Source organism: Haematobia irritans, chromosome 3 (assembly GCF_050003625.1).
Source record: "Haematobia irritans isolate KBUSLIRL chromosome 3, ASM5000362v1, whole genome shotgun sequence".
Classification (NCBI taxonomy): Eukaryota; Metazoa; Arthropoda; class Insecta; order Diptera; family Muscidae; genus Haematobia; species Haematobia irritans.
The window spans coordinates 94,801,983-94,822,325 of record NC_134399.1 but is presented as its reverse complement, the minus strand read 5'-3'; the positions used below and the strand labels follow the sequence as shown (position 1 = coordinate 94,822,325).

The 20,343-nt window shown below is 30.3% G+C and overlaps 1 protein-coding gene across 3 annotated transcripts in view; it reads right to left on the bottom strand.

The window, feature by feature from the left end:
- Window positions 1-20,343, bottom strand: part of Ptpmeg2 (Protein tyrosine phosphatase Meg2) — a 343,669-nt gene that overhangs the window by 28,511 nt on the left and 294,815 nt on the right. For all 3 annotated transcript variants that reach the window (XM_075302918.1, XM_075302916.1, XM_075302917.1), the window contains exons 4-6: window positions 5,538-5,695; window positions 439-1,242; window positions 195-355 (exon numbers count right to left, since the gene is read on the bottom strand). In XM_075302918.1, the coding sequence (XP_075159033.1) occupies window positions 195-355; window positions 439-1,242; window positions 5,538-5,695 (1,123 nt within the window). The remainder of the gene's footprint in view (window positions 1-194; window positions 356-438; window positions 1,243-5,537; window positions 5,696-20,343) is intronic.

The following is a 20,343-nucleotide window of genomic DNA, read 5'->3' as shown; positions in this document are numbered from 1 at the left end:
ACTAAAACATTTTATTTTATTTTTTTTTTTGTAAGATTTTTTTGAAAAAAAAAATCAGTTACTCATTGCAATCCAACATTCTTTGATAAAATTGCCTATAATCATCTGACTAATTTGGTTATTTTCCAATACAATACAACATCTCATACAAGGAAAAAGTAAAAGATCATTCAAATATATAAAAAAACACTTACCTTGAGTTGAAATGTATGCATTTTTCTGTTTGTAACCATCTACAAAATTGGCATTTATATAATCCGATACCTCATCACCATCGACTCGGGATAGAACAACTCGACTGTGATCGTAACAAAGAACATCTGTATAACGATTTTTGGTCAAATTATTGCGCATTCTAAAAACAAAAACAAACACCACATAAAATAAAAATCACATTTATAAACGTTGTCCACACAGTAAATTTCCAAATAATCTTACCTGGCATGTAGAAATGTGCCATCGGGGGCTCGACTACGAATTTCGGCATATTCTTTTACCAGACCCTGACGCCCCAGTGCCTTTACCATTTGAACAATTTGTTCAATTGTTTTCGGATCACCCTCTTGGCCAGCCAGACTGTCGTCATCACTAAATCCCGACGAGGCACTACTTGGTGGGTTCTCTGTCCAGAAATCACTGAGACCCGTTGTGGCTGTTGTCGCGTTCGTCGTTGCTGTTGGTGTTGTTTGGCCGACTAAACCACCTGCACTACTACCGGAACAAGTAGTAGCACTACCACTAATGGTAGTCGAATGTGTTAGATCACCGTTTACAATGGTGCCGGCGACAAGGCCGCCGTTTGCTAAAGCCACCGCCAACAATTTGCTGTTACTATGTTCGTTATTGGGTGACGTACTGTTGTTTAGATTATTTAAATTGTTGGCGGCAATTGGCACTATGGACTCTGTTGTTGTAATGCTACTAGAATTATTATGATGTCCGTTTATCAGTGATGATGGTGATGATGTGCTGGTGGTGGTAGTAGTTGTGATATTTTCGTTTGGTTCCGCCAGAAAACGTTGACAATCGCCGTTTGCCACCGGCACTCCGGCGGAATTTGTGATGTGTGATTGATTACTCAAAATGTTTTGATTTGCTGCTGCTGTCGCCGCCGTTGCCGCTGACAAACCACCAATATTGGCGAGCAACTCGTCTTCACGATTCGTCATCGATTTGCGGCAATGCAGCAACCATGTGTTATGTTCAATTTCCAGTGTTCCGCCGAGATGGATGGGTAATGCTGTGGGAACTACCTTCCCAACACTTCCATTTTATTTACTTGTTAATTTAAAATATTACATAATCTTAGCATGCTTTGGATATTTGGTAAAAATTATGTTTTGGCATTTTTTAAAATAAAATTTTTAGTTTAGTTTCGTTTTGAAATTGAAAGAAATTCGAATTACATTTCTTTTATTTGAATTGTGGAAGATACCTACAAATTGGTGACCCCTAAATAAGATTATTTCGAAGATGTCAACAGAAAACATTCCAACAAACAACAGCAGTCATCCTGCAAACAACATAGGTATTGAATCCGCAAGAATCGCGAAACTTCCAGCATTTTGGAAAGAAGAACCAGCCATATGGTTCTTACAAGTTGAAGCTACATTTCGTCTTCACGGAATTACGCAAGACTCTACCAAATATGAATACCTCGTCGCAAATTTGGATCCCTCCGTACTTTTTATGGTGAAGGACTTATTGTTGGACACATCAATCACGAATAAGTATGATGCGATGAAGAAACGCATAACCGATTCCTTCGCCGAATCAGCGGAAAATCAAATCAAGCGCATACTAAGTGGCATAGAATTGGGTGACCAAAAACCATCGCACTGCTTACAACGATTAAAATGTTTATCAGCTGGCAAGATTTCTGATGAGGTATTAAGGACTTTGTTTTTAGAGCGTTTGCCAGAGAAAATACGAAGTATTTTAGCGGTCTGTGATACTCAGGAAATAGACCAGTTAGGCATACGAGCAGATAGAATCATGGAAACCCTCTCGACTTCAACGACATGTTTCGTCTCAGAGTTGCAACAAACTTCAACATCCAGCATTTTAACGACAAAAATGGACGAGGTGATTGCTAGAATAGATGCTTTGGAATCCCGCTCTAGACAAAACAAGCGTTCAAACTCAAAATCCCGTAAACAATCGAATACAAGAAGTAAGTGTTGGTACCATTTTCGTTTTGGCGAAAATGCTCGCAAATGTATTCCCCCATGTGACTTCAACATAACAAAAAACTAATTCCTCCATCGGCCACAAGTTCGGCCCAAGGAGTCGATGGAGTTTGCGCCGGCCGCCTGTTTGTTACCGATGCAAAATCAAAAACTCAATTTTTAGTTGACACTGGGGCTGAGATCTCAGTCTATCCCTGCAAAACTCGCAAAAATCCACAAAAATTATCTCTTTATGCAGCTAATGGAACCGAAATTAGGACATACGGCTCAATAAATATTTCCTTGGACATAGGGTTGCGCAGATCTTTCGCATGGAGCTTTATAATGGCTGATGTTTCACGACCCATTTTAGGTGCTGATTTCCTACGTCACTTTCACCTCTTACCAGATCTCAATTCTCGGAAACTGGTAGATGGTAATACACTCCTCGCAGTAAGTGCAACGATATGTAAAGAAGATTCTATAGGGATAAAAATGATTTGTGGAAATTCTAAATATCATGAGCTTCTCCGAAAATATCCAGAACTAATAATGCATAACGAAAATTTTTCTTCTGACCATGGCATATATCATCATATTGTTACACATGGCCCACCTGTTTCCTGTAGAAGCAGGCGCCTGGATCCCGAAAAACTTAAAGCAGCAAAAGCGGAATTTCAATATATGCTAGACAAGGGAATCATACAAACTTCAAGCAGCAACTGGGCAAATCCTCTTCACATGGTTAAAAAACCTAATGGTGAATGGAGACCATGTGGAGATTACAGAGCACTCAACAGTATTACGGTTCCTGATAAGTACCCTGTGCCTTATTTAACGGATTTTCAAATGCTTCTTAACGGCGCAACAATATTTTCTAAGTTGGATTTAACGAAAGCATTTTACCAAATTCCCGTTCATCCAGAAGACGTCCCAAAAACAGCAGTTATTACGCCATTTGGTTTATTCGAGTTTTTAAGAATGCCATTTGGATTATGCAATGCTGCACAGACGTTTCAGCGTTATATAGATGGAGTATGTAGGGGCCTGGATTTTGTTTTTGTGTACATTGACGACGTTTGTATTTTCTCACGATCTCAAGAAGAGCATTTAGAGCACTTGAAAATATTGTTTGAACGTTTTAAGAAATATGGAATTTTCCTTAACCCTTCAAAATGTATTTTCGGTGTAACTGAAATAGATTTTCTTGGTCACCACGTCACACCAAATGGCATTAGACCTCTACCGGAAAAAGTGGACACCATACGGTCATTCCCAATACCTAAAACAATCAGAGAACTTCGTCGATTTTTGGCAATGCTAAATTTTTATAGAAAATTTCTACCTCAGGGCGCCAAGTCACAATCTGTTCTCAACGATTTATTAAAAGGTGAGACAAAGAAAAATGATACTCGTGAAATAAGTTGGACTGACGAGCTAAAACAAGCATTTAAAATTTGCAAGGAGAGTTTGTCAAAAGCATCATTCCTTACTCACCCAGTTCCAAATGCTTCATTAGTACTTAAAGTTGACGCTTCAAATCATGCGATTGGGGCGGTGTTAGAACAATACGTCGACGGAGCATGGGAACCCCTTGGATTTTTCTCTAAAAAGCTAACGTCAACACAAATGAAATATAGCACCTATGATCGTGAGCTTTTAGCAGTATTCAAAAGCGTTCAACATTTTCGTTATTTTTTGGAAGCAAGAAAATTCATTATTCTAACCGATCATAAGCCATTGACATTCGCCTTCAAACAAAAGTTAGAGAAAGCCTCTCCTAGGCAGCGAAATCATTTAGATTTTGTTGCGCAATTTTCTACTGATATAAGACACATTCCAGGTTCCCAAAATGTCACCGCTGACGCTCTATCTAGAATTGAGGCCATCAAGATACAACCATTAGACTATAGAAGACTGTCGGAATCTCAAGAAGAAGACCCTCAGCTTAAAATGATTAAAAGTAAGAGCAAAACGATAATTGCAGTAAATATTCCAAACACGGACATTAAGATATGGTGCGACGTCTCAACAGGAGTTTCCCGTCCGTTCCTCCCAAATGAATTCCGTAAGCAAGCATTTCACAATATACATAGCCTTTCACATCCGGGAATACGAGCAACACGTAAACTGATCGCAAAGAAATTTTATTGGACTTCTATGAATAAGGATATTAATGAATGGACTCGAGGTTGTTTGGAATGTCAACGGTGCAAAATCACCAAGCACAACAAAACTGAATTTGGCAAGTTTCCACCGACAACATCTCGTTTTGCTGTGGTACATTTGGATATCGTCGGACCACTACCTCCGTCTGAAGGATTCACACATCTGTTAACATGCATGGATCGTTTCAGTCGTTGGCCAGAAGCAATTCCTTTGCCCGACATAAGAGCTGAAACTGTCTTCACCGCATTTTACAACAATTGGATATGCCGATACGGAATACCAAATTCCATAACCACTGATAGAGGAAGTCAATTTACATCTCACATGTTTAAAGAAATAGCTAAATTGGGCATTACACATAATTTTACAACCTCATTTCACCCCCAATCAAACGGACTTGTAGAACGTTTTCATAGAGTTTTGAAATCAGCATTAACATGTGCAGAAGATATTCAGTGGACAAAAACACTCAACACAGTTCTACTAGGTATCAGGTCTATTACTAAAGAGGACATAGGAGCATGCCCTGCAGAAATGCTTTTTGGAGAACAAATACAACTACCCGGTGATTTTTTTAAGGAGGATTCTACTCTAAATCCTACAGATCAACTTCATTACATAAAATCAGCAATCAGAAGCGTAAAATCGACTGAACCAAGACACCACTCAAAACCAATTGTTTTTATAAGCAAGAGTTTGGAAAGCTGTTCGCATGTTTGGATAAGACAGGACGGCTATAAGAAACCATTACAACCTCGGTATAAAGGACCCTACCTTGTTCTAGATAGACGTAAAAAGACGTACGGTATTATGGTTGATGGAAAACGTCAAAACGTATCTATAGACCGAGTCAAGCCTGCATTTATTTTAAATAATGAACATAATTTCAATCAGGGAGCAGAAATTCATAAAAGATATTGTGGAGAAAAAAGAACCCGATTTGGAAGAGTTATCAAAATCCCAGAACGATTCTAGCGTTCTTCGACGGGGGAGTACTGTGGGAACTACCTTCCCAACACTTCCATTTTATTTACTTGTTAATTTAAAATATTACATAATCTTAGCATGCTTTGGATATTTGGTAAAAATTATGTTTTGGCATTTTTTAAAATAAAATTTTTAGTTTAGTTTCGTTTTGAAATTGAAAGAAATTCGAATTACATTTCTTTTATTTGAATTGTGGAAGATACCTACAATGCTTTGCGAGGCACGTGAAGGCTAAGCGTTGGCACTGATACAGTGAAAACGCGTTCGCGTAATTTCTCTCGCACAAATAGGCGCAGAATTTTGAAGGGTGCTTTAAACCACAAAGGGGCCGTAACAATGAGAACTTTTTTCAGTCGTGCTGGATAGCCACCCTGGAAACGAGAAATTGCGATACATTAATTTCGATGAAAATTCAAATTGAATTAAATAAAATTTCGACATATGTATGTATGTAAAATGACGTAAAGGGTAAAGTAGGTTAAAAATAATTTCAAACTTCCTTATTTCATTTTGTTTTATCAAAAGAAATTTGGTAAATATTTAATTTTGGCAAAATTTCATTTCTACAGAAAATTTATGGAAAATTTCATTTCTATAGAATTTTTTTTGGAAATAATTTACTTCTACAGACATTTTTTTGTTTGTACAAAAATTTTTGGAAATATTTTATTTGCATAGAAAATTTTTAATTGTTTAGAAATTTTTGTTTCTATAGAAAATTTTTTGAGAAATTTCGTTTCTATAGAGAACTATATAGAACAATTTTTCTATAGAAAATGTTGGTATATTTTTATTTCTATAGAAAATTTTTAGAAAAAAAATATTTTTTTGAAAATTTTGTTCTATAGAAAATTTTTGGAAAATTTTTATTTCTATAGAAAATTTTTCAAAAATTTTAATTTCAATAGAAAATTTTCGGAAAAGCTTTATTGCTATAGAATTTTTTTGGAATTATTTTTTTTCTATAGAAAACTTTTGGAAAAATTTTATTTCCATAGAAAATTATTGGAAAAATTTCATTTCTATAGAAAACTTTTGGAAAAATTTTATTTCCATAGAAAATTATTGGAAAAATTTTATTGTATAGAGCATTTTTGGAAACATTTTATTTGTTTAGAAATTTTTGTTTCTATAGAAAAAATTTTAGAAATTTTTATTTCTATAAAAAAAAATTTGAGAAATTCGTTTCAATAGAAAACTATGGAAACACAAATTGAAAAAATTTTTAAAATTTTATTTCTAAAGAAAATTTTTTTGTAAATTTTATTTTTATAGAAAATTTTTGATAAATTCGTTTCAATAGAAAACTATGGAAAAAATTTATTTCTATAGAAAATTGTGGCAAATTTTTATTTTTATAGAAAATGTTTAGAAAAAATTTGATTTTTTGTTTTGATCTCAGCTTTAAAACCATTGCTTTGACTAAACTACAAGAGTAGCTTAACCAACAGAGAAAAAGAGAATTTTATTTCTATAGAATATTTTGGTAGAACTTTTACTTCTATAGAAATTTGTTGGAATAATTTTATTTCTATAGAATATTTAAAAAAAAATTTATTTCTATAGAAAATATTTCAAAAATTTTATTTCTATAGAAAAATTTTCTAAAATTTTATTTCTAAAATTTTTCAAAAATTTTAGTTTAATAGAAAATTTTGGGAAATTTTTTTTTCAGTAGTAAATTTTTAGAAAAATTTTATTTCTATAGCTAATTTTTGGAAAAATTTTATTTCCATAGACATTTTTTGGAAAAATTTTATATCTATACACACAATAGAAAATTTTTCAAAAATTTTATTTCAATAGAGAATTATCGGAAAGGTTTTATTGCGATAGCCATTTTGTGGAAAAATTTTATTTCTATAGAAAACTTTTGGAAAAATTTTATTTCCATAGAAAATTATTGGAAAAATTTTATTTCTATAGATTTTTTTTTGGAAAATTTTTATTTCCATAGAATTTTTTTTGAAAATTTTTTTTTGTATAGAGCATTTTTGGAAACATTTTATTTGTTTAGAAATTTTTGTTTCTATAAAAAAATTTTTTGAGAAATTCGTTTCGTTTATTGGAAAAATTTTATTTCTATAGAATTTCTTTGGAAAATTTTTATTTCCATAGAAATTTTTTGGAAAAATTTTATTTGTATAGAGCATTTTTGGAAACATTTTATTTGTTTAGAAATTTTTATTTCTATAAAAAAATTTTTTGAGAAATTCGTTTCAATAGAAAACTATTGTAGTATGTTGGAAACAAAAATTGAAAAAAATTTTAAAATTTTATTTCTAAAGAAAATTTTTTATAAATTTTATATCTATAGAAAATTTTTGAGAAATTCGTTTCAATAGAAAAGTATGGAAAAAATTGATTTCTATAGAAAATTGTGGTAAATTTTTATTTTTATAGAAAATGTTTAGAAAAAATTTGATTTTTTGTTTTGATCTCAGCTTGAAAACCATTGCGTTGACTAGACTACAAGAGTAGCTTAACCGACGAGAAAAAGGGAATTTTATTTCTATAGAAATTGTTTGGACAAGTTTGGGAAAACTTTTATTTCTATAGAATTTTTTTCAAAAATGTTATTTCTATAGAAAATATTTCAAAAATTTTATTTCTATAGAAAATTTTTCTAAAATTTTAGTTCAATAAAAAATTTTGGGAAAATTTTTTTTCAGTAGTAAAGTTTTAGAAAAATTTTTGTTCTATAGGCCATTTTTGGAAAAATTTTATATCTATACACACAAAATTTTTTTTTCTGATTCAATCACGAAATTAATTGATCCAATTAATTTTTTAATTGAAATGTCTTCAATGACGAAAATGAGGGTATCAATCACGGACACGAAAAAAATACTTGATTACAAAATTAATTGATTTCATTGGCAAATTTCAATTAATTTTTTAATTGATTCAATTAAAAATTTAATTGATTTTGAATGCAAAACTCAATTAATTTTTTTCATTAAAAGCGCAACTATTTCCAATTACTTTCTTAACTGACTTAGTGTTTTTAATTTGATTAAAACATTGGTTTTTTGAAAGTAATTTGTAGTTAAAAATTAAAAAAATTCGACCACTCTTCCGAGTTTGATTAATAAGTTAATCAAATTAACTTTTTAATTAAAAATTTTAAAATGTTCAATCATTGACTTAATTAAGTTAATGTTTCTATCTTGCTTAAAAAGGTAATTGTATCAATTAATTTATTAATTGAAAACAAAAAAATTAACTTCAATCAACTTTTTAATTGGAAATATTTTGGTGATATTTTTTTCTGAGTAGAAACATTTTTGTGTTTTTTTTTTTTAAATTGTTGCAAAATGTTTTTTTCTATAGAAAATCTTTGGAAACAATTTATTTGTACAGACAATTTTTGGAAAATTTTTTATTTGTTTAGAAATGTTTGTTTCTATAGAAAAATGTTTAAAAAATGTTATTTCTATAGAAAAAATTTTATAAAATGTTTGTTTCTAGGGAAAATGTTTGGAAAATTTTTATTTCTATAGAAATATTTTGGAAAAATTTTATTTCTATAGAAAATTTTTAAAAAAATTTATTTGCAGGAAAATTTTTGAAAAATGTTATTCTATAGATAATTTTTGCAAAATTTTAGTTTAAAAGAAAGTTGTTGCAAAAAGTTTTGATAGTGTTTTTTTTAGAATATTTTTGATAAATTTTATTTTTTTTTATTTACGAGTAAGTTTAGTTAGGCTTGTCTAAATTTTACTTTCTTCAACAATTTTCTTTTTTTGTTTGTATAGATTGTTTTGTCAACATTTTCCTGCTTTTAGCAATATTTATATATTATACGAGTATATGTCAATAGAACCTAAATTGCTGTCATATAATTATAGAAATCATTTTCCTAGAATAAACAATACTACAAAAAAGAATTGTATGGCGGGCGTATAACAATAATTTTTGGTTACGTTTGATTTTTGTTTTTTGAAATAATATCATTGTCACGATTGTATTTGGTATTTATCTAATTTTATGGTTAAACAATATATTGATACAATCATCATCAATTTCAAAACCACACTTCTGTTGTATACTTACACCTTCAGTTTTGTTTTTTTTTTTGTCAGTTTTTATTTGTATAGATGTTTAAATTTTAAATTACACAACAATTTCCAATGAATTGTCAAACACTAATCCATACATCTTACCGCAGAATGTGGGAGGTTTAGATGAATATATATATACTTTACGTTTTTAGATAAATGGAAAAGGTTCACAAAGAAAAGCTTACACAACAGATATGGCATTAGTGACAGAAAATTTGCATATTTGACTATAAATAATTGCCTTCGATAAATTCGATTGGATATTAAATATACGAATTATTATCCATTTTATATTCGTATATTTAATATCCAATCGAATTTATCGAAGGCAATTATCATATTCATTTTTAATATTCCTGCAAATTAAAAAAAAAGAAATGTCGAAATTTTTAACCCTTTCGACCTCGAATTTTTATACGTATCGCTAATTTTTTTTTTACTTTTAATCATGTTGAAGTCATTTAAGAAGCGTCTAGCCAAAGTGAGTGGAATTTCACTCACGCTCAAACACATTCACGAAGAAATATTTGTACTCACGCACTCCAAGTGGCGTGAGCTCCTACCCAGCTCACGCCAATTCACGAAATGAAAAGTCATACTCGCGCACGCTCACACATGAAGAACGTTTATGCCTCACGCTTTCGCACGATTCACGACAATTTTCGAAATTCACGACAGATCTCGTGATTCACGAATATTTTCGGAACACGACAATTTTCGTGACTCAATAAAATTCTCGTAATTCACGAAATTTCTCGTAACTCACGCTATTGAAATTTTAAGCGTGATTAAATAAGTAAAGGTGATTAAAATCGGTGAGCTTGAATTTAATCGGGAACGTGAATTTGTTCGCGATTGTGACTTTTTGTGTCTCTCTTTTACCGTGAGTGTGAATTTTATCGTGAACATGAATTTTATCGTGAACGTGAATTTTATCTTGAGCGTGTGAGTTTGATTGTAAGCGTGAGATGGATCGTGAAAGTGAATTCTTATCGGGAGCATGATTTCGGAGAAATTTTACTCACTCACAATCACGAATACAATTAGAGTTTTACTCACGCTCACTCGCCACACATTTTTGTTTAGTTCCGTTCACGCACATTCACGAGATTTCGTTTAAATTTCATTCACGGCTTCGCGTGAATCACGCGTTACTCACGAAAATGTTTTGTTTTTTTTTTCTAAACCATGACAATTTAACTGGCGGTGTAAAAAACCGAAGTATATAAAGCGCCAATAATCCTGCTAATCCACTAGTATGTTGCTAAGAAGGTCGATATCTATGGCTTCTTCCCTTTTTACGATTCCTTCAAATTCCCCCCTGCATTGCATATATGTTTTCTGCATCATCGCCGCATTTCTCGTCACTGGGGCATCCATATCGAAGCTCAAAATTTGTTCAAAATCGTTGTTTTTCAAACCTTTTTTCTCTAGGTCTTATATCCACAAATATGTAATTTTACTACCACAATTGCCCAAAGTTGCCCACAGGCAACTTTTCAATTTTAAAAATTTCTCATCTGTTGTTTATTTGCAATTCTAAGATTTGACTTTCAGAAATATTTTATTTGACATGTACTACAACATATTTAATAAAAACTTTCAACATTTTAGTTGTAATTTTTGAAAAAAGTCACATGTATAAAAACCTCTTTTTAAATTCGCAAATATTTTTTTCTTGAGGCACGTGCGTATTAATGAAAAAATGTTCGCTAATTGACAACCAAATTAGCTGATTTTTCATTCAACTTGAGAAAACACTTGTAGCTTTCGATACCGTTACAGTTTTATGAACAAAACCAAAAACAACGCTGACAGTGAGTCTCAAAACACAAAAAGTTGCCCACAGGCAACTTTAGGGTCGAAAGGGTTAAGAGTATGAAAACTCAAATGAAGGGACATGTTTTGTTTGATTATCCCCCTTTAAATGCGCATTATATCTTTTAAGATACAACCAGAAAAAAACATTTCTCACGTCTTAAAATTTTAACCGAGTTCTATGAAATCAAGTTTATTGCATTTAAAATATCATGGTGCTATTTCTAAAAATAGGTATTTGTAGTACTTCTGAGTAATCTGCAGTCAAAATTTAATATCAAATTTTAACCGAAAATTCAAAAACCTACAATTTTGAAAGAAAAATGGTGTATACCCAAAAAAAAGTGACCCCACCGTGGAAGAGAATGTAGGTTTATTTTAGAAAATTTTAACTAAAATAGGTTTCTAATTGCAACATGCTACAAATAAGTTAACACTTTTTGACAAATTGAAGAAAATTTTTTAAAAATAATTAATTTTTTTCTGTTGTCTAAGAAAATTTCATATGTTGGAAAAAAAATTGGATTTAAAAATTGTTAAAATGTCTAGCGCTGTACGAAGTTCGAGACAGGTACAATTTTAGTAAAATTTACTCATTTGAGAGACTTATGAACTCAATTTAAGCTAACTTCTGCCATTTTAGGAAAATATGAACCATTTTATTTTTTAGTAAAATTGTGCACTATATTTGTATATAACTTTTTTTCTTATTTTTAGTTCACGTCATTAAAGTTAGCAAAAAAATTATTCAAATAAGGAACATTTACTCATATTGTGCAAAATTTAACTAAAATCAACTAATCTTTATGAACTAAAATAAAGTTCAGTTGGCATTAGTGCCCCTTTTTTCTGGGTGTAGTGTAAAAATATATCTATTCGCCACTTAAAACAAATTTTTAATTTGTACATAAAAACTTAGTTTTATGAGCTCTGTATTTTTTAAGACACAACCACTATTAAAAAAAAAACAAAAACAAGTATATACGGCCGTAAGTTCAGCCAAGCCGAAGCTTATTTACCCTCCATCATGGATTGCTTAGAAACATCTACTGAAGACTGTCATCCACAGTTACTTGGATTGCGGTAACACTTGCCGGTGGCAAGGTATCTTAAAACTTCCTAACACCGTCTTCTAAATTGCAAGGCAGTCCATACGTGGTATATATTAAACTTAAAAAGGCCGATTAAATACGTATATAAATAAGTTTGACAAAATTTTATATATAAATAAAATTTTGACTAAAGTTTCTTAGAAATAAGATTTTGACAACCTTTTCTACACAGAAAAAAATATCACCAAAATATTTCCAATTAAAAAGTTAATTGAAGTTGAAAATTTTTTCAATTAATAAATTAATTGATACAATTAACTTTTTAATCATGATAGAGACATTAAGTTAATTAAGTCAATGATTGAAAATTTTTAAATTTTTAATTAAAAAATTAATTGATACAATTAACTTTTTAATCAAATTCGGAAGACTAATTCTGTTAACCCTTTCACTACCGAAATAAACCTAATGTTAAAAACTTTAATTTTTCTTCTGTTTTTACTTGTACTACCAGCATGTAGAACAAAAATTGCCATTTTGAAAACCTACTTCAAATACTTCAAGAGATATATGAGCTTGTTTTGAAAGTTTCATTCTTGAATTGTGACCAAGTGGCCTTACGAAAATAAGCGCAATTTGGCCTATAATGTCCTTCAAAGTGTGAGCAAAAATACAAAAAAGAACCCGAAAAAGTGTCAGCTATAGTTTTCGTATGAATGTCCATTTACTAGAAACATACAGTAGAAAAATTGTCTCAAATTTTCGTATTTTTCGTTTATTTCTAAAGATGTTTACAAAAATGTATTTTGGACCTCACCAATATAGAAAATATTTATAGGTTATTTAGATTAAAGCCTCTACTTTAAAATAACATCGAGAAATAAATCAAAACTAAGTGGAAAAATAGAATATGGTGTCTTTTTCGAATGTCGTTCAAAGCGGACATCGGTAGTGAAAGGGTTAAAAAAAAGTGCTGACTTTTTTTTAATTTTTAATTAAAAATGTATTTCAAACAATCATTTGTTAATTCAAATAAAAACTCTAAGCCAATTCAGAAAGTAATTAAAAATAGTTACCTTTTTTAATTAATAAATTAATTGAGTTTTGCAATCAACATCAATTAAATTTTTAATTGAATCAATTAAAAAATTAATTGAAATTTGCTGAAAAAATCAATTAATTTTTTAATCAAGAATTTTTTCTATGTCCAATTAAAACTGTGATTGATACTATCATTTTCGTGATTGAAGACATTGCAATTAAAAAATTAATTGGATCAATTAATTTGGTGATTGAATCAGAAAAAATTTTTTGTGTGTATAGAAGTAAAATTTGGATAAAATTTTCTCTAGAAATAAAATTTTGACAAAATTTTCTATAGAAATAAAATTTTGACAAAATTTTCTCTAGAAATAAAATTTTCACAAAATTTTCTATAGAAATAAAAATTTCACAAAATTTTCTATAGAAATAAAATTTTGACAAAATTTTCTATAGAAATAAAGTTTTTTACAAAATTTGGACAACAATTTTCTATGGAATTAAAATTTTGAAAACATTTTCTATAGAAATAAAATTTTCTATAGAAACAAAATTTGACAAAATTTTCTATAGGAATACAATTTTGACAAAATTTTGGTAATTATTTTTGGGTCGAGTGACAACCATGATTATGAACCGATATGGACCAATTTTTGTGTGATTGGGGATCGGCTATATATAACTATAGACCGATATGGACCAATTTTGGCATGGTTATTAGCGGCCATATACTAACACCACGTTCCAAATTTCAACAGGATCGGATGAATTTTGCTCCTCCAAGCGGCTCCGGAGATCAAATATGGGGAACGGTTTATATGGGGGCTATATATAATTATGGATCGATATGGACCAATTTTTGCATGATTGTTAGAGACCATATACTTGCACCATGTACCTAATTTAAGCCAGATCGGCTAAAATATGCTACTCTTAGAGGCACTGCAAGCCAAATCTGGGGATCGATTCATATGGGGGCTATATATAATTATGGACCAATTCTTGCGTGTTTGTTAGAGACCACATATTTATGGTTGTTAGATTTATGGTTATTATATGGTTGTTAGAGACCATATACTAACACCACGTACCAACCGGATCGGATGAATTTTGCTCCTCTAAGAGGCTCCGGAGGTGAAATCTGGGGGCTATATAATTATGAACCGATATGGACCAATTTTTGCATGGTTATTAAAGACCATATACTAATACCATGTACCAAATTGCAGCCGGATCGGATGAAATTTGCTTCTCTTACAGGATCCGCAAACCAAATCTGGGGATCGGTTTATAGCCCCCATATAATATATGGGATTGGACCGATATGGTCCAATTTTTGTATGGTTGCTAGAGACCATATACCTAATTTAAGCCAGATCGGCTGAAATATCCTACTCTTAGAGGCACCGCAAGCCAAATCTGGGGATCCGTTTATATGGGGGCTATACGTAAAAGTGGACCGATATGGCCCATTTTCAATACCATCCGACCTACATCAATTACAACTACGTGTGTCAAGTTTGAAGTCGATAGCTTGTTTCGTTCGGAAGTTTGCGTGATTTCAACAGACGGACGGACGGATGGACGGATATGCTTAGATCGACTCAGAATTTCACCACGACCCAGAATATATATACCAGAGAACTGCAACCGGTGGCTCTTTTTCGTATTGCAATCTTACCCACAATGTCGGTGGTAGTGAGTAAGACACCAATTACCATGCGATCTTTTATATTGATACAAATGTGAGAATAAAAACACCACTAGTAAATAACATTGTTCGTCTGCAGTGTCTTGCAATCTTAAACCAATCGACATCGTAACAAAGTTAATATACACCATTATTTTTGGACAGTAAAAACATGTTTGGTGAGAAAACAATATTTTTGCGTCAAAAATGTTCCCAGTGAAAAAGTAACATGATGCTCTTGAAACATTTTGGGGGTGTCATATACCTCCTCTGGGTACACCCGATCGAGTTTTGTTTGTTTTTTGGCAAATCAAAATATTGATTTTGTTAAATACGAAACAAAGAGTTAAACCAAGTTCTTCTTATAAAAAAGTCTACCTTTAAAATTGACGAAAATCAATTTTATACCCTCCACCATAGGATGGGGGGTATATTAACTTTGTCATTCCGTTTGTAACACATCGAAATATTGCTCTAAGACCACATAAAGTATATATATTCTGGGTCGTGGTGAAATTCTGAGTCGATCTGAGCATTTCCGTCCGTCTGTCCGTCCGTCTGTTGAAATCACGCTAACTTCCGAAGGAAACAAGCTATCGACTTGAAACTTGGCACAAGTAGTTGTTATTGATGTAGGTCGGATGGTATTGCAAATGGGCCATATCGGTCCACTTTTACGTATAGCCCCCATATAAACAGACCCCCAAATTTGGCTTGCGAGGCCTCTAAGAGAGCAAATTTCATCCGATCCGGCTGAAATGTGGTACAAGGTGTTAGTATATGGTCTCTAACAACCATGCAAAAACTGGTCCAAATCGGTCCATAATTATATATAGCACCCATATAAACCGATCCTCCGACTTGGCTTGCGAGGCCTCTAAGAGAAGCAAATTTTATCGGATCCGGCTGAAATTTAGTACATGGTGTCAGTATACGGTCTCTAACAACCATGCAAAAATTGGTCCACATCGGTTCATAATTATATATAGCCCCCATATAAACCGATCCCCCAATTTGGCTTGCGAGGCCTCTAAGAGAAGCAAATTTCATCCGATCCGGCTGAAATTTGGTAGATGGTGTTAGTATATGGTCTCTAACAACCATGCAAAAATTGGTTGACATCGGTCCATAATTATATATAGCCCCCATATAAACCGATCCCCCGATTTGGCTTGCAAGGCATCTAAGAGAAGCAAATTTCATCCGATCCGGCTCAAATTCGGTACATAGTGTTAGTATATGGTCTCTAACAACCACGCAAAAATTGGTCCACATCGGTCCATAATTATATATAGCCCCCATATAAACCGATCCCCAGATTTGACCTCCAGAGCCCCTTGGAAGAGCAAAATTCTTCCCATTCGGTTGAAATTTGGTACGTGATGTTAGTATATGGTATCCAACAACCATGCAGGAATTAGTTCCTATCAGCCTATAATTATATATAGCTCCCATATAAACCGATCCCCAGATTTGACCTCCGGTGCCTTTAGGAGAAGCAAAATTCATCCGATCTGCTTGAAATTTGGTACGTGATGATCGTATATGATATTTAACAACCATGCCAAAAGTGGTCCATATCAGTCCATAATCATATATTGCCCCATATAAACCGATCCCGAGATTTGGTTTTGGAGCCTCTTGGAGGAGCAAATTTCATCCGAGTCAGTTGAAATTTGGTACATTGTGCTAGTATATGGTCGTTAACAACCATGTCATATCGGTCTATAGTTATATATATCCCTCAGATAAAGCGATTTCCAATCACACAAACATTGGTCCATATCAAGTTCATAATTGTATATAGCCCCCATATAAGCGACCCCCATATTTCAAGTCTGGCTCTCTACGTACCGTGCAAAAAGTCCATATCGATTCGTAATTATTTGTAGACTTAACTATACATAACTTTTTTGTCTAATATATACCACGTATGGACTAACTCACAATTTAGAAAACGATGTTAAGAGGTTTTAAGATACCACAACCCAAGTAATTCGATTGTGGATGACAGTCTTTCGTTGAAGTTTCTACGCAATCCATGGTGGAGGGTACATAAGATTCGGCCTGGCCGAACTTACGGCCGTATACACTTGTTTTTAATTCAAAAGACTTAAAAATCATTGTTTGTTTCGGATTACAATCAATAGGGAGATATTTTAGCCCATAACAAGGAGGCTAATTATCAATGATCTAAAATTGGTATAAATTAACACTAAAGTAGAAAAATATCCAACACTGCGTGCTAGTAGTACGAAACAACGGACTTCTATTTGGTCTAACCTCACCAGCACACAAAAAAATATTTTTTGTCTTCAATCACGAAATTAATTGATGCAATTAATTTTTAATTGAAATTACTTCAACCACAGTAATGATAGTATCAATTAAAAAATTAATTCATGCAACAAAAAGCTTAAATGATTGATTATAAATTTTTGTGATTGATTTTTGTTTCAATTAAAACATTTGTTAAATCAATACAATTTTTAATTTAATATTTTTTTAAAACTCAATTAAGACTTTAATTGGAAACATGTTCGTGCAATTTTTTCTGTGTGGTCATATTTTTGTTATCTTTGCCTTCAGATCACTTAAAATATTTCTCCAATGAAAAACCATTAAATTCCTCTTTTAAGGTAATGGTGATTTTCATTTACAAGAAAATACCATGACAGACAGAAAACCTTGCTTCCATCATACAACAGCAATTGATGTTAATGGGGGGTTGTTTTTTTGGTTGAGCAGTTTTTTCTTTGCAATTAAAATACGCTTTGACCCAAAATGTACTGACCTTAATCGCATACATATGTAGAAGAACAGGTTGTTCGAGACTTATTAAGTATTTAACTCATAGTGAAATGGAAATGAGGATGTAAAGAAATTGCACAACAATCGGAAATTCGATATCCTCAAAGACGAATTTTAGGTTGAGACGACAATAATCCAAATATTCCAATAAAAAGCCAGCGGAAATATTTGTTATATAGTTAGTATGGCAAAAAATATCTTTTTGACAACCATGCACTGAAAATAATATCGTCATGAGACCAAAGATATCATGTCCTTAAAATACGAATGCGAATTTTGCTTTGCATAGAAGACGCATTTCTATGTTATAGTTTTTTTTTTTTGCTTGTCCAATAGTTGATTAACTTTTCAATGAATTTGTTATGTCCTTCTAATTAAGTGATTCGACTTAAAAATTGGTATCTTAACATGGAAGAAAATAATAAGGTCGTTTTTCAAAATTTAGTTTCACTATAAAATTTTGTCAAAATTTTATTTCTATAGAAAAATTTGTCAAATTTTTATTTCCATAGAAAATTTTGTCAAAATTTTATTTCCATAGAAAATTTTGTCAAAATTTTATTTCTATAGAAAATTTTGTCAAATTTTTATATCTAAAGAAAATTTTGTCAAATTTTTATATTGCTATAGAAAATTTTGCCAAATTTTTATAGCTAAAGAAAATTTTATTTCCATAGAAAATTTTGTCAAAATTTTATTTCTATAGAAAATTTTGTCAAATTTTTATATCTAAAGAAAATTTTGTCAAATTTTTATATTGCTATAGAAAATTTTGCCAAATTTTTATAGCTAAAGAAAATTTTGTCAAATTTTTAGATATTTGTCAAAATTTTATTTCTATAAAAAAATTTTCTCAAAATTGTATTTCTATAGAAAATTTTCTCAAAATTTTTTTTCTATAGAAAATTTTGTCAAAATTTTATTTCTATAGAAAATTTTGTCAAAATTTTATTTCGACAGAAAATTTTGTCAAAATCTTATTTCTATAGAAAATTTTGTCAAAATTTTATTTCTATAGAAAATTTTCTCAAAATTTTATTTCTATAGAACATTTTGACAAAATGTTATTTTTTTAGAAAATTTTGTCAAAAAATTATTTCTATAGAAAATTTTGTCAACATTTTATTTTCATAGAAAATTTGTCAAAACTTTATTTCCAAAGAAAATTTTGTCAAAATTTTATTTCCATAGAAAATTTTGTTAAAATTTTATTTCGATAGAAACATTTGTCAAAATTTTATTTCTATAGAACATTTTGTCAAAATTAGGTTTCTATAGAAAATTTTCTCAAAATTTGTTTTCTATAGAAAAGTTTGTCAAAATTTTATTCCTATAGAAAATTTTGTCAAAATCTTATTCCTATAGAAAATTTTATCAAAATTTTATTTCTATAGAAAATTTTGTCAAAATTTCATTTCTATAGAAAATTTAGACAAAATTTCATTTCTATAGAAAATTTAGACAAAATTTTATTTCTATAGAAAATTTTGTCAAAATTTTTATTTTGATAGAAAATTTTGTTAAAATTTTATTTCTATAGAAAATTTTGTCAAAATTTTATTTTTATGGAAAATTTTTCAAAATTGGATTTCTATAGAAAATTTTGTCAAATTTTATTTCTATAAAAAATTTTGTCAAATTTTTATATCTATAGAAAATTTTGTTTAAATTTTATTTCTATAAAAATTTTATCAACATTTTATTTCTATAGAACATTTTGTCAAAATTTTGTTTCTATAGAAAATTTTGTCAAAATTTTATTTCGATAGAAACTGTCAAAATCTTATTTCTATTGAAAATTTTGTCAAAACTTTATTTCTATAAAAAAATTGTGTCAAAATTTTATTCCTATAGAAAATTTTGTCAAAATTTTATTTCCATAGAAAATTTTGTCAAAATTTTATTTCTATAGAAAATTTTGTCAAAATTTTATTTCCATAGAAAATTTTGTCAAAATTTTATTTCTATAGAAAATTTTGTCAAAATTTTATTTCTATAGAAAATTTTGTCAAATTTTTATAACTAAAGAAAATTTTGTAAAACTTTTATATCTAAAGAAAATTCTATCAAATTTTTATTTCTATAGAAAATGTTGTCAAAATTGTATTTCTATAGAAAATTTCTCAAAATTGTATTTCTATAGAAAAATTTCTCAAGATTTTATTTCTATGGAAAATTTTCTCAAAACTTTATTTCAATAGAAAAATTTGTCTAAATTTTATTTCTGTTGTTTTTTGATTTCAGCTTAAAACCATGCATTGACTAAACTACAAGTGTAGCTTAACCAATAGAGGAAAAGAATGTTTGCCAAATTTATTTGGGCAAAGCCCTATAGACTGCAACATGGTTGGAAAATTTTATTTCTATAGAAAAATTTTGTAAAAATGTTATTTCTATAAAAAATTTTGACAAAATTTTATTTCTATAGAAAATTTTATTAAAATTTTATTTCTAAGAAAATTTTGTCAAAATTTTATTTCTATAGAAAATTTTATTAAAATTTTATTTCTATAGAGAATTTTGTTAAAATTTTATTTCTATAG